The sequence below is a fragment of the Vulpes vulpes genome, chromosome X, assembly GCF_048418805.1.
Source record: "Vulpes vulpes isolate BD-2025 chromosome X, VulVul3, whole genome shotgun sequence".
NCBI lineage: Eukaryota > Metazoa > Chordata > Mammalia > Carnivora > Canidae > Vulpes > Vulpes vulpes.
Window position 1 is genome coordinate 93036205 of NC_132796.1, and position 27419 is coordinate 93063623.

At 36.6% G+C, this 27419-nt stretch overlaps 1 protein-coding gene across 7 annotated transcripts in view; it reads right to left on the reverse strand.

The window, feature by feature from the left end:
- The window catches only part of TENM1 (teneurin transmembrane protein 1), a 796092-nt gene that overhangs the window by 482923 nt on the left and 285750 nt on the right, over positions 1-27419 (reverse strand). For all 7 annotated transcript variants that reach the window (XM_072744131.1, XM_072744132.1, XM_072744133.1 and 4 more), the window contains 2 exons: positions 11439-11699; positions 9766-9822 (listed from right to left, as the gene is read on the reverse strand). In XM_072744131.1, the coding sequence (XP_072600232.1) occupies positions 9766-9822; positions 11439-11699 (318 nt within the window). The remainder of the gene's footprint in view (positions 1-9765; positions 9823-11438; positions 11700-27419) is intronic.

Genomic DNA, 27419 nt, shown 5'->3' on the forward strand with positions numbered 1-27419 from the left:
AGCAGGAAGTCTAATATAGGGCTCCATCCCAAGACCCGGAGATCATGACCTGAGCTGAAGGCAGATGCTTAACCAACTGAGCCATCCAGGCACCTCCAATTATTTTCTCTGTAGAAATCATAAGGAATCAGAACCAGACCATAGCTTTGATCACAAAGATATCTATTGTAACATTTTTATAGTAGTGAAATACTAGAAATGCTAATATCCAAAAATAAGGTATAGTTAACAAGGATCATTGGCTTCGATTAAATTCAGCCGCTGAATTCAAATCTACTGTCAGCCTGTTCTTTTTTTTTAAGTTTTTATTTTTTTATTATTATTATTTTTAATAAATTAATTTTTATTGGTGTTCAATTTACCAACATACAGAATAACACCCAGTGCTCATCCCATCAAGTGTCCCCCTCAGTGCCCGTCACCCATTCACTCCCACCCCCCGCCCTCCTCCCCTTCCACCACCCCTAGTTCGTTTCCCAGAGTTAGGAGTCTTTATGTTCTGTCTCCCTTCCTGATATTTCCCACACATCTCTTCTCCCTTCCTTTATATTCCCTTTCACTATTATTTATATTCCCCAAATGAATGAGAACATACACTGTTTGTCCTTCTCCGATTGACTTACTTCACTCAGCATAATACCCTCCACCATTTGCTTCAACGTGGATGGAACTGGAGGGTATTATGTCAGCCTGTTCTTTGCAGCTTTGAAGCCAGGCACTGATTGCTCCTCTCTAGCTGTAAAAGTCCTAGATGGCATCTTCTTCCAATAGAACATTGTTTTGTCTACATTATAAATCTGTTGTTTAGTGTAGTTGTCTTCACTGATGTTCTCAGCCAAATCTTCTGGATACCTTGCTGAGGCTTCTACATCAGCACCTGCTGCTTCCCCTTGCACTCTTATGCTATGGAGACGGCTTCTTTCCTTACCTCATGAAACACCCACTGCTACCTCCAAACTTTTTTTTTCAGTTTTCTTACCTCTCTCAGCCTTTATAGAATTGAAGGGAGTTAAGGCCTTCCTCTGGATTAGGTCCTGGCTTAAGGGAATGTTGTGATTGTTTTGATCTTGTATCTAGACCATTCAAACTTTCTCCCTAATAGCAATAAGGCTATTTTGCTTTCTTATCATTTATGTGTTCACTGGAGTAGCACTTTTCATTTGTTTCAAGAACTTTTCCTTTACATTCACAACTTGGCTAACTGGTGCAAGAGGCCTAGCTTTCAGCCTATCTCAGCTTTCAACATGCCTTCTTCACTAAGTCTAAACATTTCTTACTTTTCATTTAAATGAGAAACATGATACTTTACCTATCACTTAAACATTTACAGGCTGTTGTACATTATTAATTGTGCTAATTTCAGTATTGTTGTGTTTTGAGGTATAGGGTAGCTGGAAGAGAAGGAGAAAGATGGGGGACTGGGCAGTCAGTGGAGCAGTCAGAAGACACAACATTTCTTGATCAAGTTCACCATCTTATATTGGCATGGTTTGTGGTGCCCCAAAACAATTACAATCAAAGGTCGCTGATTATAGACCACTATCACAAATATAATGAAAAAGTTTGAAATTTTGCACCAAAATGTGACACAGAGATACAAAGTTAGGAATGCTATTAAAAAAAATGGTGCTATTTGCTTCGATGTGGATGGAACTGGAGGATATTATGCTGAGTGAAATAAGTCAATCGGAAAAGGACAAACATTATATGGTCTCATTCATTTGGGGAATATAAAAATTAGTGAAAGGGAATAAAGGGAAAGGAGAGAAAATGAGTAAAAATATCCATGAGGGTGACAAAACATGAGACACTCTTAACTCTGGGAAACGAACAAGGGGTAGTAAAAAGGGAGGTGGGCTGGGGGTTGGGGTGACTGGGTGATGGGCACCAAGAGGGGCACTTGGTGGGATGAGCACTGGGTGTTATGCTAATTGTTGGCAAATTGAACTCAAATAATAAAAGAAAGAAAGAAAGAAGAAGAAAGAAAGAAAGAAAGAAAAGAAAGAAAGAAAGAAAGAAAGAAAGAAAGAAAGAAAAGAAAGAAAGAAAAAAGAAAAAAAGAAAAAAAATGGTGCTGATAGACCTGTTCAAAGTAGGGTTGCCACAAACTTTCAATTCGTACCAAACACAGTATCTGTAAAGCACAATAAAACAAGATATGCCTGTACTGTCATTTATTCCTAGTGAGTATATGCTCAACCATATTTTTTCTTATATTTTCTAACCTCTTAAAAAATCTATTGGGGCACCTGGGTGGCTCAGTTGGTTAGTGTCCACCTCTTGATCTCACCTCAGGTATTCATCTCAGGGTCATGAGTTCAAGCCCCACATTGGGCTCCATGCTGTGCATGAAGCCTACTCAAAATTTTTTTTTAAAAAAATCTATTGATAAGCTAATTCTGTAAGTACATTAACTCATTTTGGCTTCTTTCACATTATTTAATGTACTAAAGAAATAAGTGGTTAAACATATCAAGATCAATTACAAAGACTAAAAAATAATTCTAATTTATTTTAATGTCTACATTATTCATACTATATTTCACTTCTTTTATATTCAAGTTTGATTTCATGTAACTATATCCATGATGTACACCACATGTATACATTCCATACATTTAGATTTATTATTTGTATGTAGATACTCATATTCTAATTCAAAATTAAAATAAATTTTCAGGCAGTTTACTTTAGAATTGGGGACACTATAATGTTGTTGATAACTATATCTTTATCTATCTACCATCCATCCATCTTCCTACATATACTTCCATAAGTCGTAAAGTATAGATGATTGAATTTGATCACTTAAAAAAATAGAGCTCTACATCTACATACACAGACACATCCTATAAACCTATTTCAAAAGGCAAATGACAAACTAAGAAACATGCATAATATGTGACACCAAGGATTTTTAACATTCATATATGAAGTGTTCTTGAAAAATAGTAAGAAATATAAACATTCAGATAGAAAAATGGGTGAAGGATGTCAACAGACATTTCAGAGCAAAAGAAATGCAAATTGTCCATTAACATATAAAAAGATGCCCAAGATCACTCATAAATAAAATGCAAAATAATAGCACAAAAAGGTACCATATTTCATCTAGCAGATTGGATATTAGAAATCTTTTTCATCATCATTGTCAGTGTTGATAAGGATATGGGAAAACTGGTGCATTAGCAGGAAGATAAATTGGTTAAGGGGTAAATTTAGTAATATCTATAAAAAATGCTAAATGTACATATCCCTGCCCCATCATTTCTGCTTCTAAGAAATTATCCAACAGGTGTGCAAAAAGATGTATACAAAGATGTTAAGTACAGCACTGTTTTTAATAAAGTGTTGGAAACCTATATATATCTGCAAATAAGGGAACTAATTAAATACAAAAATGGCACAGTAGCAGAATACTACACAACCATTCAAGGGCAAGACAGATCCATACTACAAATATAGGCGAATGTCTGAGATAGAATATTAACTAGAAGAGGTTAATTAGACTTTCTATAAGATTTTCTCCCATTTGTACATATACAGAACATTTGGGAAATGATGCACAATACACTGTTAACACTGACTACCTCTCAAGAGTGGCACCTGAAGGGTGAAAGGGAGAAAGGTTTTTCACTTTAAACCTGTTTTTACTGTTTTAATTTTTAAGCCTCCAGCTGATAGTACTTCAATACAAAAAAATACTAGTGAAAATAGCCTACAAAAAAAGAAAATGTGAGCTTATTCTATTAAACTTTATAATGGCTTGAATTTCCATAAAATCAAAATTGTTTTCAATTGTAAGAGTATCACAGTTACCACAGAAGTGTCTCACCCACACATAAAGTAATCTCAATGACTTACACACTTCCTCTGATCGTGTAACATCTCCAAAGGAGCCATTACAAAGTCAACTGCACTGTCTTATACATGCCTAATGGGTCCACCAGAGCCATTAGGATGTCAGTTATATGGCAGGGCTCCTGCCAAAGCTATTACCAAGCCATTGCATTGTTTCACACACTTCCTTTGACATTCAGATGGTTCCCAAGGAACTGTTATCATTGCTATGGAAGTGTCCTGTATAACTTACATTATCAGGGGAAAACAAAAAAGCAAAGGAAAGAAATGCAAAACAAATAAACAAATTCCCTCCATTAAATGCACACGAATGGCCCCACATGGTCAAATATCAGAAGGAATGAGTCCTCATTTGGGTATAACTATTACATGTCATTCAAGAAACCCAGGTGTTAGGCTAGCTATTTTTCCCAACTCCTGCTGTTCCAATGAAGCAATTTAGGTTCTGAGAAGAACATATGCATGGCTATGATGGTATGGTGTTTATTGGTAGCACATGGTATATTGCCAGGTTTCTGTTGTATGCAGCACAGAAACAATAGGGAACAGTACTGGCGGATTTTTTTGGCTATTACCGGGTTATATCAGATAATCCTTTACCTGTAAAGTTCCTGAGCTCCGCTGCCCAACAATCATGGAAATCAACAGGGCTTCTGGGTAATTGAAATCCCAGCTCTACTTTAAGGGGCTACTACAATGTCAACAAGGAAAACAATAGTACAAGTTAACCTTCAGCCAGGTCTGAAGTACTTCACTGAATTTCTTCTCACAGTCTTCTATTCTTGGCAGAACAATATTGGTGACTACTGAAATGATGCACTCTTTAAGGTAAGATGAGTGTACGGCATTTTATCCAGATTGAAATGAGGAGAAAGTAGGCTGAACTTTGTTTGGCTAGAGTGTCCTGGGACAATAGAGGTTTCAGAAGTCACATGGTAGGTCTGACTAATCCTTGCTAAGAGAGCCTTTACCTGGTAGCACTTACCCCACAATACATACATAACAAATTCTTCCTGAGTGATAGATAATCACCACAAGTAACATTTACTGTGCATTTAACATATGACAGGTACACTGTGAAGAGCAATATATTCATTTTCTCATTTAATCCTCACACACACACAAACTCCATAGGTAATGTCTCCACTTGACAGACAAGTAAACTGAGGCTTAAAGAGCTTTAGTTACCTGTTCAAGGACACACAGCAGGTAAATGGCTAAACCAGGGCACAAATCTAGGTCTATCTTATACTGTAGATCATGTTCTTAACCACACACTTTACAGAGAGCATGGTTTATCTAGATTGCATTAATATAACCATTTTGCTCCAACTAATGGTTTGAGATCACTTGTGTTCCCATAGCAAGCACGCATGTCTTTATCACAGTACTAACTGGATTGTATTAAAATTAGCTCCTTCTCCTAATAGACCTCTTTGGTTATATGTGCCCACTCGACTCTGACAGCCCTGCATTAAGAACTGCTCCAAGAATCCAATGGCTGGGTTCCCACAAAGCAACATTTGTATTACTGACCTCATTCCCTGAGTGCAGCTGATGGGACCAGTAGTAGACATCTGACTCAAGCTGGGAAAATTATTCTGTTCACTTGGAATTTAGAAATGGTACTGTAAAATATTGGGTTAATTTCAACTACTTTCCTGAACAAAAGAAATATAAACTGAGCGATTCTATGAGGTTTTAGGTCTGCCTTGAAAATGGAGATTTAGAGAATGTCAACTTGCAGGGTAAGACTATAGGAACTGGATTCAGAAGCAAGAGGGCAAAGTCTAGGCAATTCTTCTGGTCTGTTTCCTTCTTGCTATCTGGCCACTCTCTCGCCCTGGTCCCAAGAAGGATTCTCCTGCCCTTTTAAGGAAATGTGGTTTTTTGTTTGAGCTATCTCAAATTTATTTCTGTTAAATGCAGTAACAGTAATAAATAATAATGAATAATCCTAATAGGGCATCAATTACTCCCTTTAAACTGTATATTCTTTGATCTTTGAGGTTGTGGATTGTATACTGGTCATCTTTTATATATCCCCAGTCTCCAGTACAGAGCCTAGTAGCAAGTAGGTGCTCAATAAATATTGTTTGCATAACAATATCATTATAAAAAAGAATATAGCTATAAATAATTTTTTTTTCAATTTACAGATCTTCCTCAACCTACAATGGGGTTATGGCCTGATAAATCCATCATAAGTTGAAAACATTGAAAATAAAAATTGCATGTAATGCACCTAACCTACGGAACACCATAGCTTAGCTTAGCCTACCTTAAACACGCTCAGAACACGCTCATTAGCCTACTGTTGGGCAGAACCATCTCAAACAAAGCCTATTTTATATAATAAAGTATTGAACATCTCATGTAATTTATGGACTACTGTACTGAAAGTGAAAAACGGAATGGTTATACGGTGCAGAATGGGTGTAAGTGTATTGGCTGTTTATCTTCGTGATCATGTGGCTGACTGGGGCTGTGGCTGCCACTGCCCAGCATCATGAAAGGATTGTACTGCATATCACTACTCCAGGCAAAGATCAAAATTCAAATTCAAAGTACAGTTTATACTGAATGAGGATTGCTTTCTCACACCATAAAGTCAAAATCATTTAATTCGAACCATGGTAAGTCAGGGACCATCTGTATACTTTATTAGCTACAGGTTCAAAATGCTTTTTCTCTGTTTCTCTCCATTTGGCTTCTTGGATATGCAATTTAATTTTCACTTTTTCTAATCCAACTGTTTCATTTAGGCCCATATGTGAAAAACACATTCTTGGAAACTGATTATCCAAATGTAGCTGCCCATGTAGTTTATTCCTCCACTCTAAGGCATAGTCAAGTGTAATTATGAAGGGCACCCTAATCAGGGAGGTTGATGCTTAAGTAGGACTGCCGAATCCTTCTTAGAAATGCCCATTGGATCACTTCTCAGAGGCAGAGTTGTGTGTTAGATGAACGGAGGTTTGACCCACTAGCACTTCTATCCTTTGTAAGATCTACAAAAATATACTCTCAGTTTTAATTTTTTGCTCAGAGCGCTGTTGGTAGTAAGGTGAAATGGGAATGATGAAGGAGTAAAATGAATAAAGCAGTATGGTTGATGTCAAAGTGTCCTCAGGATGAAGCAAACTTGAGTAAGTCTGTAGTTTTCCTAAAAGGACCATTAAAACATCAAGAGACAACAAAGGGTTTACTTAGGATACATTTAAGGGAATGGAAACAAACTCTATTAGTGTTCTGATTGCACTGGGAAAGCTAAGAAATCTGGATTCCCTTCTGTTACCCAATATTCACCCTGCCCTATACTTCAGATGGCTCAGTCCAAGAGTTTTAATGCTAACATGAATGGTTATTTATTTTAATCCTTCATAGGTTATAGCATGTCAGAAACTTAAATTCAATTAAGTGTAACCAAATAGAGTTTATGAAAAGGAGAAAAAAATAAATATTTTGAAAGGCTTAACCCACTAATGAAATGAAAGAAATGAGTCTTTTTAGGACTCATAGTTCCAATGATTTTGGAACTGTAAGTAGAAAATCCAAGTCATAATCTAGGATGGTAGAATTGAAAGCACCCTTGAAATTATGTCTCAGAATCTTTCTCAGTTGAATAACTCACCCAAATAAACATTTCCCCATTTCAGTTTTCTCCCTCATTTACAGGAGTAAGCCTTAAATAAATCTTAGCTGGTCCATGGTATTGTACCCACTGCCTCATCAGTAATCTCAAAATCAGAATGTATAGAAAGACAGAAACAAAAGAGTGTGTTACTGACACTAACTGAGGCATAGGGATGGGTTGGCATAGAGTTGGAGACAGTAAAATATATAAATCCTAAAAATTTTATGCCATTTTACTCTTTTCAAATATGGTATATACAAAGTCAGACTAATGAAGTAGATGCCCTGCTAGGCCTCTTTCCATGAATGGATGAGATCAATGGGAAATAAATAGCAACATTTGCACACAAACATCAAGTTCAATTCATTGAAAATAACTGTTTCTTCAAATTAATATGCTTTTAGAAAAACCATCTAAACTCTAATCTTAACTCAAACCTCCTCTGTGAGAACCTTTGGAAATGCTAAAGATCAGTCAGGCCTGGTTATCATTGATTGAAAATTTTTAGGATCAAATTGGTGAAATCATACTATATGTCATAAATAAGACTCTAAATTTTATACTCTTTATTGAAAATTAGTAGTACGAGTCAGAGTAAAATGTACAGAACTCTCACTGAGAAGGAAAAAGTTGTTCAAGTTCATGATATATGTGACCCAGGGAAAGAAAGAAATGGCTATTTGGAAAATAATCAGTTGCACTTAGATAGCTGGTTTCTGAATTGCTGTTTTAACTCATCCTCCTATGTAAAATGTGGATAACAATATAATCTATTTGGCAGAGTGATTATGAGGATGATATGAGATAAAGGTATTAAAAGTGTGTTTGGAAACTGTGAAGTGCTGATCGATAATAACAGTGAACATTCAAATTGCACTTGTATGTTACAAATACTATTATAAATCTTTATATGCATTAATTTATTCAATCATCACAAAACCCTTATGGTAAACATCAATATTATCCTTATTTTACAGATGAAATTTGGGCATAGAAACTTTATATAACTTTCCCCAAGGTCACACAGCTGGGATTTAAACCTAGGTTGTCTGGCTCCGCAGTCCAAACTTTTAATCACCATGCTCTACTGCCTCAAAAAGTTGACATCATTCTTGGAGGTACATATTGGACCAATACAGTTTTGCAGTAAGGATGAGTTTTTAGCAGACTAGATAATCAGTTTTCCATGGCAGCCCAACCCAATTTTGTGATACCCTATCCAGTTCCTAAAGTAAACTATAAGGAAAATAAACCTACAAAGAAAAGAAATGATGCATGTCCTGAGTCTTCCAACTCTGTTTTAGTAAATAGTATTACATGATCGAAGTAGATAGATGGATAATTAGACTGAGGGCCAAATGAAACTGAACAGTTTCATTCCTGAAAGTCTGTAACACTTCCAAGGAATAAGGCCCAGTAATATACTATAGTGGCCCATTCTGGTAAGCAGTTCTCATGGTGGGGCAGGGTGGGATAATGTGCATTTTGATAAAGCTCACTCTGATACATCTTTCCTCTGATCCCTTCCCCCAGCTACCTTCCAATTTTGAGTCATTGCCCTGTGATCAGATGTGAAGACCCCACCCTCTAAGAGTTTCATTTTCATCAAAATCATTTATAAATATTGCTTTCAGTATGTCTCAGGGGGAAAAAAAGGCAAAGTCTAATGAGTGCAACAAAGACAAAGTAAAAAGGACATGAATGTCCCTTCACTGAAAAATGATACAATTTAAACAAAGGCTTACAGAGAAGAATGAACATTTCTGTCATTGAAGGTGTTATTTATAATTGATGACATGGATATAGTGGGATCCTAAACCCAAGTCAGAGCATCTGAAGGAAAAGACCAAAACCATTTGCTAGGAGATGTTGTAAAATTATGACAGTATCATAATTAAATTAATGACTAGAATGATGCAAAAAATCATAGATAACATAGGAAATCATGAGGCCAAACCCAACCCAACTCGATTTAAAATCTACACCTCCATATTGAAACAGTGGTTCCGTATCCCACCTTAAATCTCGTCTTGTCCTTGTCCCCAGCTCCTGCCTTAAGTCCTCCTCACTACCAACATACACACATGTTTTCCAGAAGGAAACAAACCAATAAGCAGCCAATGAACTAATCTTTGACAGGTCAATTTACCAGCCCTGTGTGTTGTTTGTCATGGGAGGCGGGAGGGCAGGGATCCACTTTGTGGGGTGGGTGTCAGGGATGGGGTGAGGTAAAAATAATTGGTGCTCCAATATTTGGAAACACTTACCTTGAGTAGGCCCAGCTTGAGCTTCCATGTCACAGCAAACAGGCGAGAATTTAAAACCTGTAATATCAAACATTTCACGAGTTAATCTTTATGCAACTCATCTGAGATTCCTCAATCTTTAACTCCTACCCTTCCTCCAGTAGTATTTTTTAAATAGCAGATTAAATGAAATATGATTCATCTACCACTATGTTCACTCTCTTAAAATGTGTCATTCAGTGGTTTTTAGGATTTGTACAGAGTTCTGCCACCATCATCAATGTGTAATTCCAGAGTTATTTCATCACTTCAAAAGAAACCTCATACCTAGGGTTTTGCAGGACTGGAAGGATGGTGGAAGCCCATGGAGAAACTTCTTTAATTTTAATATTTCAATGCAGTGAACTGGCTAAAACTTCGTATGTCATTGAGTGACATGAGGGACCACAAGATAGCTTGATATCATCTACCACTCCTTTTCACATAAATTTGGTTATTACTTTTTCTGTATCACAGCTGAAGCCCAGAAAACTTTAGAGACCAGTCCAAGGTCTCATAACTTCCATCCTAATGCTCTTTCACTTACATGACTATGCATACATAGATCATCTATGTTCCCTTCTCATTTTCCATAATTCACCTCTTATGCTCTTGACCAAAGCCAGCAACGTATACAAACATACATGAAAATAAATTCTAAAAAAATCAAGGATACTTGGTGATATTACAAAATGTTATAGCCTATCATTAAGGACATGATTTTCTATCTGGTAGGCAAATGGTCATTCCTGATTATATAATTGTGTTCAGGGTCCCCTGTGTACTGAACCAGGCAAAGAAGGACAGAATAGAAAAAAATATAGGTATAGGGCTGTTGGCTACCTCTCTGCCACCTGAGAAAATACTAATTAGCCACTGCTAACAGAGTAGGCCTGTTGTCACGGTGATGGGACCTATGAAATTTAGACAAACAGAATGATGAAGAGCCTAGATTAACATGTTTCATAAGCATTAATGTGCTTTCCATGAAAGGATTCCATTTTTCAGTAGGGACAGAGGAACAGAAACAAATAAATTAACCCCTTCCCAACAAATAAAAAAAGATTGTACTTTTCTGTTTCTAAAAGTTGTAAGAAAATAATATATAATTGCAATTTAATGATACTGGTATTATTACTTACTGTCTGGCAAATGGCTGAAGTTAATTTACCTTCTGAGTTTTTTTTAATCATTTCAGTCTAACCTGGTTAATTTGAATCTGTACACTTGACAGGCTAATCTGAATTAAAATAGAAAGCACGTACAGAACATGCTTGTTATACAGTCATTTATCTCATTGTTCCTATATTGATAGAAAGCCAAAATACATGAAACGAGTACTTTCTATAATAAATACCACTGATATTGTACTGGAAAATAAAGATGAAAATAAAAGGTGAGTAATAAATAAGACATGCACAATATCACTGATGACATGAGATTATTTTCCTGGAGGATCACCAGAAATAAAAAGCATTTTAACTATCATTATAAATAAATGTGTCTGTTTGCCAGATACTTCAGTACATGCCTTATCCACAGGAACCCACTAACCTGCATATCTAAGCAGCAGACTTTGGGAAGGAAAATGAATCAGAAGCTAAAAACTACATTCTCTCTAGGTTTTACTTAAACAGTAGAAATAGTTCTATTACCATTCTCCCCATCCGACTTCCTCTCGTGGTCCGTGTCAGTCAAGGACAATGCAGAGTTGGCCCGGCTGGACAAACAGGAACTGTGCTCTGATTTCATCCCCCTTATCCACATTCTCAGAGCGTGGTCTGGTGAGGCAGCACCTTCTGTCTCTGTGTCCACGTCAGACCCCATCTCTAGCTGGTAGCCATGCCGGGAAACACTGTGCATGTCTGTCTGGTAGCCAGAGCACAGAGTATGAGGGGTTTCACAGAATTCCATCTCTGAGAAGAAACAAAGTTCAGAGAAAAAGTTTAGAAATAGGAAGAAATACCCAATAAAATTCTACTTTTTTGTCCTTATGCCCCCCTCCCCCCTTGCTAGTAATTATGTGTTTTTGCAAAGTTAGAATTCTGGCCTTTTTATTTATGGTAGCTAGGATTCTGTGCTTATTTTGCACTTCTGTGGCTTAAAATTATGCTCCTGTTGATTCTTACAAGGCTCTGGAAAAAGCATGCCCAAAATAGCTTTATAGCTACAATTTTAGGTTGCACAAAATGTAATGAAATAAGTGAGTGCAGAAGAGTATAAAGTGTAGAAAGCTGTCCTTTAAAAGATATTTCTTTTCTAGGGAGAATATATATGACCTGTAGAGCACACTTATGCTTAAAATATTAAAATTATTGGCTTTCCTATGTATTTCATACACATTAGGGTTAAGAATAAATCATTCAATGTGAAAAATCTTGGGGGGGGGGAAACAATACATTTAAATATACTTCTGTAAAGTATGTTTCCCAAAACACATTAGTCTAACCACTGAAACTATGAGTGCTTAATATCATCATTTCCCATTGTCTCCAAAGGAGTCTGAGGCCTCCTTGATGTCAATTATTGTTTCATTCATTCTTTCAACAAATACATAAAAAAATATTCAATTATATATTACACCTCAGCAGGGCTTCATAGTTTGAATTCCCCTCACTCTTTCCCCCCAAGTCTAAGATCCATATAATGTTTAGGATCTTAGAGATGATGTAATGAATCCCCTCTTTTTACAGTTGAGGAAAAAAAGGTCCAGAGAGTAGGTGTCATTTGTCTGTTGCCTTTGTCAGGTAGCAACAGATCCCGTTTTCCTAAAACAGCCATCTGGGGCATGGTTTCTGCTAGACAACAGTGAAGCTCCATCTACTCACTGCATGAATATCAGGCATTCAGTCTTATAGTCAATTTTGCATTCAATTATGGTGAGGTGTCAAAAAGGGGAAAAGATGCTATAACAGTCCCTAATAAGTTAATGAAAAATGACCACATGCCAAGATATATCATCTGAAATGTCCATGTAATACTTAGATAAGGTAATCCGGGGATGTTGTACACTATATAGGATTTTCTCAGACTGACATCAGAGACAGGGTATGTCATTTGGCCGGGAAGAAGCTTAACTGAGTGCATCTAATCCTTAGCACATATCAATAAAATGCAAACCCTGAAATGAATTTAATTCATTGAATACAGAAAGTGCTAGAATTTAGATAGATCGACCATACACTGGAAAGAATGCAAAATATGAACATGTGTTATAAAAATTATATTTTTGTGACATAAAATTGCCAAAAAAGGGTTCAACAAATCAAATCTTAATGCTTATTTAATAGCCTTTAGGTGTTCAGCATTGTGCTCTATGAAACAGATATTGTGGGAAGAGAAAGCTACTATAATGTATTAGGATAATTCAATTATAAATTAATTTTTTTCAGGGTTATAAGTCACTGCTAAGCACATTACTTATGATTTGTGATGCATGTTTCTAAGAGTAATTCTGTTTTTCTACAAAAATTTGTCTAAATTTCAAAGGAGTAATGTTTTAAAAATAGGCATGGTTTCCACCTGTCAAACAAGTAACCTCAGGAAACTGTGCTTCTCCTTGACATAAGGCTAAGGGTAAAAATCCATTTTGCCCAATATAAATCTTAGTGATCTAGAATATTGTGATCAGTTAATATTCATGCCTCTTAATTTCACAATGTTTCATTATCCAATCCTACTGTGCAATTGTTGCTACAGCAACCTGATAATGAACCTGTCAGCTTGAAGCTGCAGGAGAGGAATTTTATATAGGTCTGTATTCACAACTTCCTTCACTCCCTTAGACCAATGTTTCCCAAACTTCAGCAAGCTTCAGAATCACCTGGAAGGCTTGTTAAAACACATATTGCTGTTCCTGCCCTCCAGTTTCAGTTTCTGATTCAGCGGGTCTGGCGTAAGGCTGGAGAATCTGCATTCCTAACAAGTTCTCAGGTAAGGCCTATGTTCCTGGCCCAGGGACCACAACACCTTGAAAACTCCATCCCTGGGCATTTCCTGGAGTCAGCGGGAGCCAGGAAAAGGGGAGAAATGAGAGAGAAGAACTTTACTGTGGCATTACTAAAGATTCTGCACCAACCAGCTGTGATTCTCTTTGGAGATGCAAGAATGAAAGAATTTGAATTGGATTGCTATGAAGTATCCCTATCTATTTTCCATGGATTCAGGGCACTAATTAGGAAATTTACTTTCAAAAGCACAGACTTGCATTTATTTTCACTCATAGAATGACACTGAGAGGTTATTTTCCAAAGATTACAATATGAGCATCTGAGTCATGGTAAAGACATTAACTGGAGAAGGATGAGCAAATAAAAATACACAGCCAATTTGACATTCTGAATAATAAAATACTAGAAATAGTTAAAAAATAAAGATCACTGGCAAATATAAGAATGCCTTTCCGTGGGCAGCCCAGGTGGCTCTGTGATTTAGCGCCACCTTCAGTCCAGGGCCTGATCCTGGAGACCTGGGATGGAGTCCTACGTCAGGCTCCCTGCATGGAGACTGCTTCTTTCTCTGCCTCTCTCTCTCTCTCTCTTTCTCTGTCTCTCATGAATAAATAAATTATTTTTAAAAAAAGAATGCCTTTTCATTAGAGATGTATCTCTTATTCGGAAAGAAATCTGAACACGGATTTGTCCCCTTCTAAGGAAATGTGGTATAATATGATCAAATATTGCATAAGATTTCCATTGGAACCACAGTCTGATTTTCATACAAAGATTAAACCACAAATTCTCTAATTAAATACAACTAGATAAAAGTATACTTCCTTGTTGATACATAATTAGAGAAAGTAACAATCCAAGTAAGCTATCAGTAGCTTTTTTAATGTCTAAATAAACATAAAAGGAGAGAAAGAAAAGAACAAGTTTTCCTTACTTACAGTAAATGGTGTGAACACTTTCCCTTCTTGAAATCAACATTACCGCCATGAATTATCTCCTTAAATACACAAAAGTCTTGGTGGTGTTCAAAATTCCCATAGGATGTATTTTCTATAAAGCACTTACAGTGTACCATAAGTGGTTGTTTTTAGCCTTGCACATATAACCTTGTTACCTAAAATACTACACATTCCCTAGAGAAGATGAAGTTCAACTGGACTTAGTATAGGTCTATTCTTACCAAAAAACTAGCCATAGGAGAGATGGAAGTATACTCTTAAGATATCTAAGATTGAAATGGATAGATTGGAACCATGAGAAACTACAATTCAGCAATAAACAGATACAGATGTTGCCAAGTAAATAATATATTCTAGGCTTCTCAAACATGTATTTAAATTTTATTATAAGGAAAACCTATTTTCCAGTCTTTTAAGAGACAAAATCTGAGCAAATCAATACAGTTGAAATCCAATTTTTAAGAGGGGCAAAAGATTCAAATAAACGCCTCACAAAAAAGGTATACAAATAACCAATAAGCAATTGAAAATATGCTCCATATCATTAGTTGTCAGGAAAATGTACACTAAAACTGCTGTGAGATACCACTACCGCCCTAACAAGAATGGCTAAAAAACTTTGGGCCACACCAAGGATGTGGAGCAACTATCTTCACTGCTGGTGAGAAAGTGAAATGGTACGGCCATCTTGGAAAATAATTTCCCAGTTTTCTAAAAAGGTGAAGAAACACTTAATTGGAGAGCAATGCACTCCTGGATATCTATCCAAAAGAAGTGCAAATTTTGTTCAAACAAAACTATATACAAGGTTGTTCATAAGCTTTATTCATAATAGCTAAAAAGAAGACACAACCCAAGTGTCCATGAATAGCTGAAAGGATAAATTACCTGTGGTAGATATATATATACATACACAGAATGTATGGAATACTACTCAGTCCTAAAAAATGAATGAAATATTGATATACAGCAAGATGCATGGACCCCCAAATAATCATGCTGTGAGAAAGAAGACCAATAGAATGTCTATATGTATGCACTCCTTTAAATACAATTCTAGAAAATGCAAAGCCATCTATAGCAACAAAAATAGATCAGTGGTTGCCTGAGAGAGAGAATGAGGGGAAAGTATAGAACAAAGGCATGTAAGGAAACACTTGGGATGATCTAAATTTCTGTTCTCTTGATTTTGACAATAGTTTCACATATGTACATGCCAAAGTTTATCAATTGTACACTTTAAGTATGTGTAGGTTATTGTACTTGAATTATACATCTATAAATTTTTTAGTGGATTTTACACCACCAAGAAATAGGACAGTGAGGAGACTGGAGAATTATTCCAGTCCATGAAAATCAGACTGGAATTCATGCTTTGTGATCAAATTTTCATGGGTGGAGCCACAGTTTTGAGTTAGAAGCAGGCCCTAATCTTTTCTTCCTAGTGGAAGAAAGTACATGTAACATGAATGAGAAGGTGGTCAAAATGTTGTCTTGCTTTTATCTAAGCCAACAAGTAATCAACGATAACTGATGCATGATTTCTCAGTAATTCTCTAGGGAGCAGTTTTTTCATAGGAACCCTACAGTTGAAAGTTAATTTTAGGAGGGAAACTAAGAAGGACACTGATCACTGATGAACTTTCAGCATCTAAGGGAACATTTTGTAGTTAGGGATCACGAGATTAAGTTGAGTGGATCTGCAAAGGATCATTTTATGCCACTATTAATGCTAATAAATTAATATAATTTTTAAATGCTATTAAGTGCCCAGTAAAATGAACCAGTGAATTTTTTCTCTGAATCTAGGGATTGATCTTCAGGTGTTCAGCCTGGAGTAGTCATTCATCAAAACTTGAAAGGGAAAGTCATAGTTATCTATATCAGCATTTTTCCAGAAATGCCATTCCTGCGTTTGGTAAGATCAAGACTGTATTTTCCTCAAAATTCCACCAAACTTCCTCTAAAATGAAAGCTTTAAAGCATCACATGCCAAATAAATAATTGGAGGTCGAAAAGCATGATCAATCTTATCCATGACCTGAGTGATTTGTGATATAACTTCTAAAGAGTGTAGTCCATTTCTAAAGTAAGGAAGAGGGAAAGGGGATACAATTATTAGCTTTAATTACTGTCACACGCCTTATGGACTATATGCAAAAGCAGGTGTTTTTAATTTGCCATGTTGTTTTTGGATAAGTCACTTAACATCTTGGGGCCTCAGTTTCCTCACTTGGAAAATATAGGTCCACCTAGAAACAAATCTCTGGGTAACTCCCTTGTTCTAAAATTCTGTAATTATAACTTGAACCTGAAATTGCAATATGTAGAATGGGTAATATTTACAAATAAATAAAGAATTAGTGGTTTTATAAATAAAGGTGTGGTTCAGAGTTCTACTGTGAAGGGTAATCATACACGTTAGCTAAATAAGATCTTGTGTCATGATTACAAGTCTTGCAATATTAAAGTAATGACACAGCTTAAGTATCCACTGTGAACTGCAAGATTAGTGATAGCGTATGTAAAATACATAATGTAAAAAAAATCGACTGAGTAAATAGTTATTCATCAAACCTAAAATCATCAGTTTAAAAACATGGCTATTGCAAACAGTACTTGATAGCATAATGAATAAAGAGTCGTGCAATTAACAAGTATCATTGACCCACTAATAATTCATTCCTGGCTCTAGAGAAAAATATAATGAGTCATTACAATCTTAAACAAGAGAAAGAAGACAGGAAGGAAGGGAGAGAATTGCACAACACCAGAAAGAACACAAATAATTTTCACTACTGGGTACCATTTTGTATTTCTCAGTTTAGGGGGTTGGAAAATAAAACGATACTGAATTGTCAAACATATCAGTTCATGTAAGTTTACTTAAACATAGCTCCACTGAACACCCACTCAATTTCAAGTCAAGAAAACAAAACAAAATAGACTTCTGATTTCTCTTAGTCTCGGAAAATTAGCCCAATTTAATTTCCTCTTCTCTGACTTCATGAAAAAGCTTTATCAAATGCACAAAACTGTACTAGGCACTGAGCGGAGTGAGTTAACAGGACCATGCCATGTCCTTTGGCAAGTTCCACAGAGAGCTTTGTTAAAGGTCCAAATGACAACAAAGTAATAAAGGCACACCACCCAGATGTGACCTTTATTTTTCTGCTGAGGGCTTATCAGTCTTTTCTGGGGCACAGCAGTGAGAGTCAGAGCGCTCCCACATGTACATCTGGAGCCTGTGGTTATCAGAGGACTTAAAGGAAACAGGAAAGCTTCCTAAGCCTAATCTCCCCCCTCACAGTTTCAAATGTACCCATTATCTCTGTACTCAGGACCTACCAATTACGCCTTATTTAATTTTCAAGATTTCTCCATCTGTCAGTCTAGTGACAAGCACAGCAAAAAATCTGGGCAGAGTTAAAAGCCTGAAGTATAAATGTTCATGCTTTGTGATCAATATTGGCTGACTGGAGCCATCCCAGAAAATAGTTAACAGACCATGTTCATGTCAAAAAGGATGCTCTCAGGAGTACACTAAGTTGCAAATCTGTAGAAATGGCTCAAACCAGAGAAGGGTACAGAATTGTCCCAGAAAGTCAGAAGGAAAGGAGATGAGGTAGGAACCTGGAAGAAATCAAAAGGGACTCCAATCTCATTTAGAGAGACAGGAGAATATCCATCAGCAATCTAAGAAGGAAGGAAATGTGATGTGGAAAGAAGCAATTTCTGTCTATCTTCTTGAACTCCTAGTCACCTTGGTGCAGGGCCCATTTTGAGTGTACACACAGAAGACGGGCAAATTTGCTCTGACACTAACACACAGCGGTTCCCACCGCAATGAAAAATGGGATGCTGGCTCTCCAGTCTTCATAACAAGAGTCTGGAAAAATAATCAGGGACTAGAAAAGATGGTGGGAGGTCCTGGACTTCAACAGAAATTTAGATCAATGAGAGCCTGTGCATGTTCGCTTTATTTCAACATTTCGAATGAGACAGAAACTTCCTGGCCTAAATGAGAAATTTTCAGGGCTACTGAACACTGAAAATGCATGGTGCTCAATGGCCCTCAAAATTTCTCATTTCTTACCTTTGTTGGTCCAATTTTCTGACTGCTCATAACACTTTGGAGACTGAATTCTTATTGACCACTGTGGTCTTCCAGGTATACTTTTGCATTTTCATTATGTTCACGAAGCATGTGAAGCTGTTTGTTTAATGTGTGTGTGCATGTGAATTTGAAACTGCATTAATCTGCAACACAAGTCCACCTCCAGAAGTGAGACGAGTGAGGTAAAGAGTTAAATAACTACAAAAAACACTTTTGAGTGCTTTAGACCATACTTACAAAAGCAAACAATGTGACTTCTGTAACATTCTGCACTAATCTGTAAGCATTTATTTTGTGATGAATGAGTCAAGATACCAAGATAGCACTGTATACCAGAGTCACTGTTTATTAAAAAACAAAACAAAAGAAACAAACAAACAAACTACTGAATAAACTACATTGTGCTCTGTCAGGAGATTCTTCTTACCATCTATCAGAGATGCCCCATTTAACTTTCTTTGCCTGTATATCTCTGGACCTATTGTGCCAACCTCCCCTTTCTGGTCTTTCATTAATCTAATTCCTAATATCCAGCCTGTGTCGGTACCTTCACCACATATTCTCCAAACTTTCCTCTCCCCTCTCCCAATCATCCCTCATCCATAGCCTTTCTAGTCTTTACTGTGTATTTTTATACCTGGCCATATATTTCTTTTTCCCTCTATATGTGTATCATTTGTATTACCTACTAAATTAGACCTCCAGATCCTACAGTGTTTTCTAAACTTTGTTATCTCTCAAAATCATATAAGATAATTTCCACAAAGTGTTGTGTGATTTAGTAAGGACTACATAACTCTAAGGTAGTTCTGTCATCCCCTCAGGCCCTAGAATAATTCTAGTCAGGGACCAATCATTAAGTATGAAAGCTTTAAAGTCAGTAGTTAATAGAGAACCACTCTTGAAAGGATTAAATTCGTGAATACGATTTTGATGCATATGCGATAGTTTTGCTTACCATGAAACAATGCCTACTAATGCAAATTGAAAAATTGTTGTTTTGGTAAATTAGCTATGCATTTCAAATGATAGATGCTTCACAAACTTGCCAAGAAGAGAAAGACAGCAGCCCACTGGCTGTGGATTCAGGAAAAAAAAAAAAACAATTTATAGCAATATCAGACTAATGGAGAACACGTTCTCTCTATTGTCCTCTGACTGAAATAGTATCACAGAGGAAGCTGCCCTCACTTTATTGTTTGGCTTAATGAATTGGGAAATGACTCCCTATTAAAATTCTTCAAAATATACCCTAGGGAATAGAACTGGGAAGCTCCTTAGAATCAGTCTAAAAGCCTTGGTAAAGACAATCTTTCAGCTAGCTTGAATGGAAACTTCTTTTGTCCTTTGCATCTATCAGTTTCATCCCATTTACCAGATGAAAGTTAGCATCTTAGTAAATCTGGAGAGTGTCCTGGAGTGAGTAGGTGGCTCCTCTGAGAGACTGTTTTCATAAAATGTGGGGGTTTTTTTGGGGGGGGGGGAAATATACAAGAAGAAACTCTCCAAATGGGCAAAGGTTGTAGAAAGAATTCTTAGGGCACTCATCAGGGACTTCTGAATGTGAATTCTATTTATGGGAAAATGTTACATTTTAGAGAATTTAAAACCTTAAAACACTAAATTCTTTACTTCTAGTCAAAATAGAATGACAGGGACCTACCTGAAACAAAACAACAAAATCCATAAAAAAAGACAGGAAACGATGGTTTTCAGACACTGGGTGACAAAAGACAGTGATTCCTAAGATATGGGAAACATGAGATGAGCCCTCTGGTTGCCTCAGCTTATTGTCTGCAAAGTTTCCAGGACTCGGCACAGGGAGAGAGAACATAGGTGGACCTCCATAGTCTGAGTTGAGAAGATGGACTTAGTAGTCTGGAAAATCCAAGACAGTTAGACTTTGCAGTACAGGGTACCAAACAGGAGAGAGCTGTGTAGAAAGAGAACTCCAGAGATCTGAAAAGTTCCCCCCTTTCCAGCCCCTGATAGTCAGTCACTGGAGTCCTAAATGGCACACCAGAAGTCCTGAATGGCACAGGCCTGGTAGAAAACCACCTAAGACTGGAAAATGAACTGCCTGAAAGAATTAAAGGAAACAACTCTAAATCTGAAACAGGGGTGGAAATTGTCCCTGTTCTCAATAGCCAGAGTGAAAAAAAAAATTCACAGGCACTGAGTACATTCCGATAAACCCATCGTGAGTTGAAAAATATTATTTATTTATTTATTTATTTATTTACTTATTATTTATTATTTTTTTTGAAAAATATTTTAAGTTGAAAATGCATGTAATACACCAAACCTACTGAACATCATAATTTAGACTACCTTCAGCACGTTCAGAACACTTAAAAGAGCCTACAGTCAGGCAAAATCATCTAATGCATAGTCTAGTTTATAATACAACATTGAATATCTCATGTAATTTCTTTAGTACTGTACCAAAAGTGAAAAACAGAATGGTTGCATGGGTGCAGAATGGTTGTCAGTGTACCAGTTGTTGACCTCATGATTGCATGGCTGATTGGGAGCTCTGGCTCAGCATCATGAGAAGTATCATATCCCATATCAGTAGCCTGGGAAAAGATCAAAATTCAAAATTCCAAGTACAGTTTTTACTGAATGCCTATTGCAATCACACCATCCTAAGTAGAAAAATCGTAAGTTGAGCCATGGTACGTAAATCATTTATATAAAATGCAAACTAATTTCTAGTGACAGAAAGCAGAACAGTAGGTCCCTGGGAGTGGGGTGGATGGGCAGTAGTAGAGAGAAAAGCATTATAAAGGGGTAAGAAGAAACTTTTGGGAGGTGATAGATATGTTCACTATAATCGCTGTTGTGATACTTTCATAGGTCTGTACATTTATCAAAATTTGCCAAATTTCACAGTACAAATATGTAAATTTTATTGTATATACCTTGATAAGCAAGTTTTTAGAAAACAGAAGTAGGAAACAAGATCGTTTTCTGGTTGCCTAATTTAAATGTCCCAGTTGAACACTGGGAACAATGGAACAAAGTAACATGATTGATAACACTGAAAAACCAATCTGTGTTCAGAAACTACCATGAATGAAGGAAATGACAGATGAATTTCTCTTGACTTGTCTGCCATTTTGCCTTCACTCCAGTGGAATCACAAGGGCTTCAATTATGGACACTGAAATTCCAAAATGCTTAGATCATTATAAACTGATGTACACATGATCAACAGATTAGGTTTGATCTTAACATGGCAGGAAGGATTCCTGGGCCCATTGGACTGAGCAATAAAGTACCATGACAGAGCAGGTGGTCTCCATATACCAGTAACACACATTTGCCATTCCCCTAGCAAGCTACTTGCCTTTGTTTTATTCTATAAATTTATAGAATCTATAAATATATAAATTATAAATTATAATTTTAAAATTATAAATTATAAATTATAATTTATTTGTTTTATTCTATAACTACAGATTTCTCTTGTGATCCTGGCTAATCATTCCGATCAAACACATATCATTTGTTTCAAAGAAGACTAAGATGAGAGGATCTGGTTAACTTAGTGCAAATGTAGCCCTATTCTTTAGACAACCCTCAAAATCTATCTCTCAACAATGAGAGGTTAGTGATGTTCCCTTTGTTTACTACTAATTTCTGCAAAAGCTCTTTAGTAGCGTATATACATATATACATAGTCAATGGCTATATTGGTTATTATACAGAGACAGTAGCATAGTAGTCAAACACTAATAATCTGGGCCATCGTTGACCTCATTTTGAAGTATAGTTGATATGAAATAATATAATTTTTTGAGAGTGTAATAATGTTATAGACCTACCAGTATAAACTTATGTTTAGAAAGAAAGGTCATTCCCTATTTACTGTGGAAACTGGGGAATTTATCTCAGTTACTAGGAAATTCACTCATAACTGACAAAGTACTAGGTTTTAGACTAAACTACGTGGACTATTAGGTTTTTTTTAAGATTTTATTTATTTATTTAATCATGATAGACACACACACAGAGAGAGAGAGAGAGAGAGAGAGAGAGAGAGAGGCAGAAACACAGAAGGAGGGAGAAGCAGGCTCCATGCCGGGAACCTGATGCAGGACTCGATCCCGGACTCCAGGATCGCGCCCTGGGCCAGAGGCAGGCACTAAACCGCTGAGCCACCCAGGGATCCCTGAACTACTAGTTTTAATTTCAAAACACATGTTGTCCAGTCCAAGGGCACAAGTGCATGGAAGTCAAGCTATGAAAGAACATGTAGTTTTACACATTACAAAAAAAAGAAAGTATACCCGAATGTGAATTTAGCATCTTCTATGTACCAGACCTGAAACATACATTATTTGATTTAATTCTCACAGTATGTCTTGTGAGAAAGGTTATTTTTTAAGACTTATTTATTTATTTATTTATTTGAGAGAGACAGTGAGCAAGCAGGGGCGGGGGGTAGAGGGAGAAAGACAATCTTAAGCAGACTCCATGCTGGGTGTGGAAACCTACATGGGGCTTGATCTCGTGACCCCAAGATTAGGACTTGAGCCAAATCCAAAAGTCGGTTGGTCACTTAACTGACTGGGCCACCCAGGCACCCCAAGAAAGGTTATTATTATCCCTGCTTTTTCAAAACAAAGCAACTAAGACTCAAAGAGGGAATAAGTAAACTGTCTGAGGCCGCACAGATACCAAGTGGCAAAGTGAACTCAAAACAATTTTAACAGAATCGTAATGCCTTATACAGCACATGAAGTTATAAGTAGCACATTCAAATTCACAGTCTAGTTCTCATTTGTGCAATGTGTATGTGGCTGGTGCAAGAACTTCCTGCTTCTTGCCTCCCAGGGCTCATTCAGCTAGCTGCTGTTTCCATTTTCACATCCAGCAGCCAAAATACTTTGAAGGATATTGGCAGCTGGGAGACAATGGGCATTTCCTTTGTCACTGACAGTATAAAAAAGGAGACCCTTCAACTGTGCATATATTAGATCATTGTTCTTGTACGAATTTAATGTTTTTTTTTCTACCTCCTTTTTGAAGTATTATTACACTTGGTGCTAATTCTTATGGATTCACTTCACCAGCATCATGTCACTTTGACTCACTGAAAATAACAGTGATATTTTAGAGCATATTCTGTGTTTCCAGACAACACAAACAACATCTGTGTCTACAGGCGGACAAATAAAAGAAGACATTGGCCTCTCTCGTGTTTAGCTCCCTAGCTCACAGCAGCTGCCTTGAGGAGAGTTTTGAAATTATTTAACAACATTAACAAAGATGAGATGAATATTATTCATTGGGAATTGTGTGTTGTGTGTTCAGCACATTATTACCCAGCCAGAGGAGACAATCGGATCAAAATTGGGGGCACTTCCTGTTTACAAGGTAGTGCTAAGATCTCAGGCTAAATAGATTGAGCCTAAATCTATGATCTACATAAAGAATTTTACATATATCACAGCACTCAAAGTCTTTGAGTTGAAAATACTCTGCAGTTTTTGATTAAATGTTGAGGAAGAGTTTCCTTTATTTTAAATTTATCAAGGAGGTATGAAATTAGATAAAAACATGCCTCTCTTTATCATTTATTGCAAACACCACAGGCAAGTTCTACAAATGCATTTTTCAAAACCTCTTAAAGCTAGAAAGCAAATATAAACAGCAACAATAGCATTAGTGCTTTCTAATTGGAAACTCATATGGCCCAATTCCTTATTAATGTTGCTCGAAATATTTAACCCAAGCAAGCAAATGAACATTTTAGGCACTTAAGAAAATTTATATACATGAATGCAGTCATGTTCATTTTACAGATTTTGGAAAGATGTTCAGGTCAAACAGTGTATGAGGATTGCTCAAGGACATGAAGAGTATACGGGACCAATACAACATGAGTCTACACAATGCCTGAACAGTTGTCTCCACTCAGTCCCCAAGTCAGCATCTCGGGGGATGAAGCATTCCCCCCAAACGGCCAGGGATGTGATGTTACTTTGACCAACCATTGGTTTGGTTGGACTTTCACTTTGGACACAGTTACTGGCTTTCTCTAGTTCCAAGGTTTGTCCTAGACATGATTCTGAGCAAGTCCATTCCTTCTGTCCATTCATTCACTTATCCTTCAGCCTCTCCCACTCCACCCCCAGCATCCAGTATTTTAATTTCCTTAATTTCACTTTCTTATCTAGAACCCTCCCACCATTTATGTATTCTATCTTTCTTGTTCAAATGTTCCTTTTTTCAGCCAATTGCCTCAAGGTATAGCACTGTGCTAGCAAATCTGATAAATCTAAGCTAGGTTTAGTAGACTTGCTCTTCCCAAACCCATGCCAAATTACTTAGTATCATTTTTAATAGAATACTTCTACCCTTACTTGTCACATGCTTATTTAGAAGGTACTCACTTAGCACTTGGGAAGTACCTACTGTGTCATATGCACCATGGTAGGATCTAAGCAGATGAGAACAAGAGGAAAAAAAAAGACCTATTCTCTGTCCTTGAAGGACCGACGATCTAGTGCACACATAGAAATGATGACAAGACAAGGTGGTCAGTGCCATGACAAATTTGTACATAAAGGGCTATGGAATCAAAGGGAAGTGAGAGACTCATCCAGCCTGGAAGATGAGAATGGCTTCAGAGAACAGATGATACTTTGCACTGTGTCTTAAAGAATGAATATGCCTCTGGTGGTAAACATGCCTTTCACCATCTTAAAAAGGTGGTAAAAGCATTTCTGGCAGAGAGAAGGTCTGCTTTAAAAGGCAAAGATACATACAAGGGAATGGTGAATTCAAAGAATAGCAAATAATTCCCTGTGTGTCTATTCTACAGATGTATGGGTAGAGGGGCCAGTTTGCAAAAGGCCTTATTGCTATGCTAAGGAACTTACTGTTCCTATATCTAAGGACCCTAGAATCATTCATCTACACGCAACCAAATTTGAAGAATTTTTCAGAAACCTACAAAGCAGACTTGACATTCTAGAGCTCTGAGTTTTAATCCATAATATAAAGAAATTCCTTTTTAAGCAAATATTTATGAACCATATGATGTGACAAGCACTGTTCCAAGTACCAAAGAAAAATCAGTAAACAAAACAAAGATCCCTGACATCATGGAGCTCATATTCTAGGTGGAATAAATTTGTAATAATGGAGCTCAGACCAAATTCAGCATCAGAATCACAGAGATTTTCATCTGTATATTAATTTGTATATTATTATCTGTGTATTAATTCAGGGTCCTGCCAGAGGCTTCCTTAAACCATGAGTATATGAAAGCAGTGAGTGACACACAGGACTTTAGTTTCTTGTAACAAGTGTAACTTACTGTGTAACAATGATGTCTCCTGTGCATCCTCCACTAGGGAAGTTGAGGACCCTGGGAAGTTATGCTAAAATCTGTTACATTTGGCCCTGATATATGCATTCACTTTCAGCTTCCCAGAAGATTTCTGGTTAAATACTTGGAAGCTGAAAATAGTCTTGAGGGTGGGGGAGGAAGGGGAAGGGCCACTTTCAGTGATCAGGTCTTGCTAGGAGGGAGGAAAAGAAAAATTGAATTACTCCACAATTTATCTATAAAATTATAAGCATATCACTGTTCCACTTCATGATATATAATCAGTAAATAAAAGTCTATTCTGAATAGTGTATCCTATATAAATGCCAAATAATATTTGCTCTAAGAATTTCAAGACTGGGCAGGGTTATTTAAAACAGTCCATTTGTGAATAGTTTAATTTTAGCATTAGGCTAAAATTATAGAAAGATAACTTTCATTCACCTAGGAAATCAGTTTTATTTCTTAACCTACATAAAATTCAAATGGGCCTTAGGAGAGGTGTGAAAAGAAAACTAACTGGAAAGGCCATTTTGAATTCTAATTATTCACATATGAAATTGAAATACATATTATCTACTGGTATATTAAAGATACCACTAGATTCCAAGGCCACATTTCAATAAAAAAAGCGCTTAACAGTAAGAAATAGTCAAATAAGTATAAAATCGGACTCATAGGTAAGGTCTGTAAAAGTTGGAAAAAAATTATCATAACTTTTTTTTCTTACTGCTATTAGTCATTTAAAAGATATACTGGATTTTTATAAGTAGAAGTAGCAACTTATATCTACTATATACTTCCCCATGTGATTCCATAAATAAATATTTCATTAATACAAAAAAGGAAAAACAGTCTGTACTCTCCCAAGGCTTTTCATGTTAAAAAAGAAATATACCAGTTCTTTTAGTGAGGTCACAGAAAGCTACTTAGCGTTCAGATACATTAGTGTAGGGTGGGTGACTAGGGTGCAATTAAAGCAACTGGATGGAATAATTTACTAAAAGTACCCCTTACTAGTTTGAAGAACTAATATGCTGCTCTCCTCAAAAATGAATGATTTCTTCTTACTTGTCAGCAACATAATGACCAATACATGGCACACACTATGAGAAATGGGTCTTTTTAATAAAAATGATGAATAGGTACCTATGTATGTAATATATCTACATGTGTACACAACTCTTACATTGTGATTTTTCAGCCACATCTTAATTTATGCTTTGTAAAACACAGGAAACAAACCAGTTCCACTAGAATGTCTC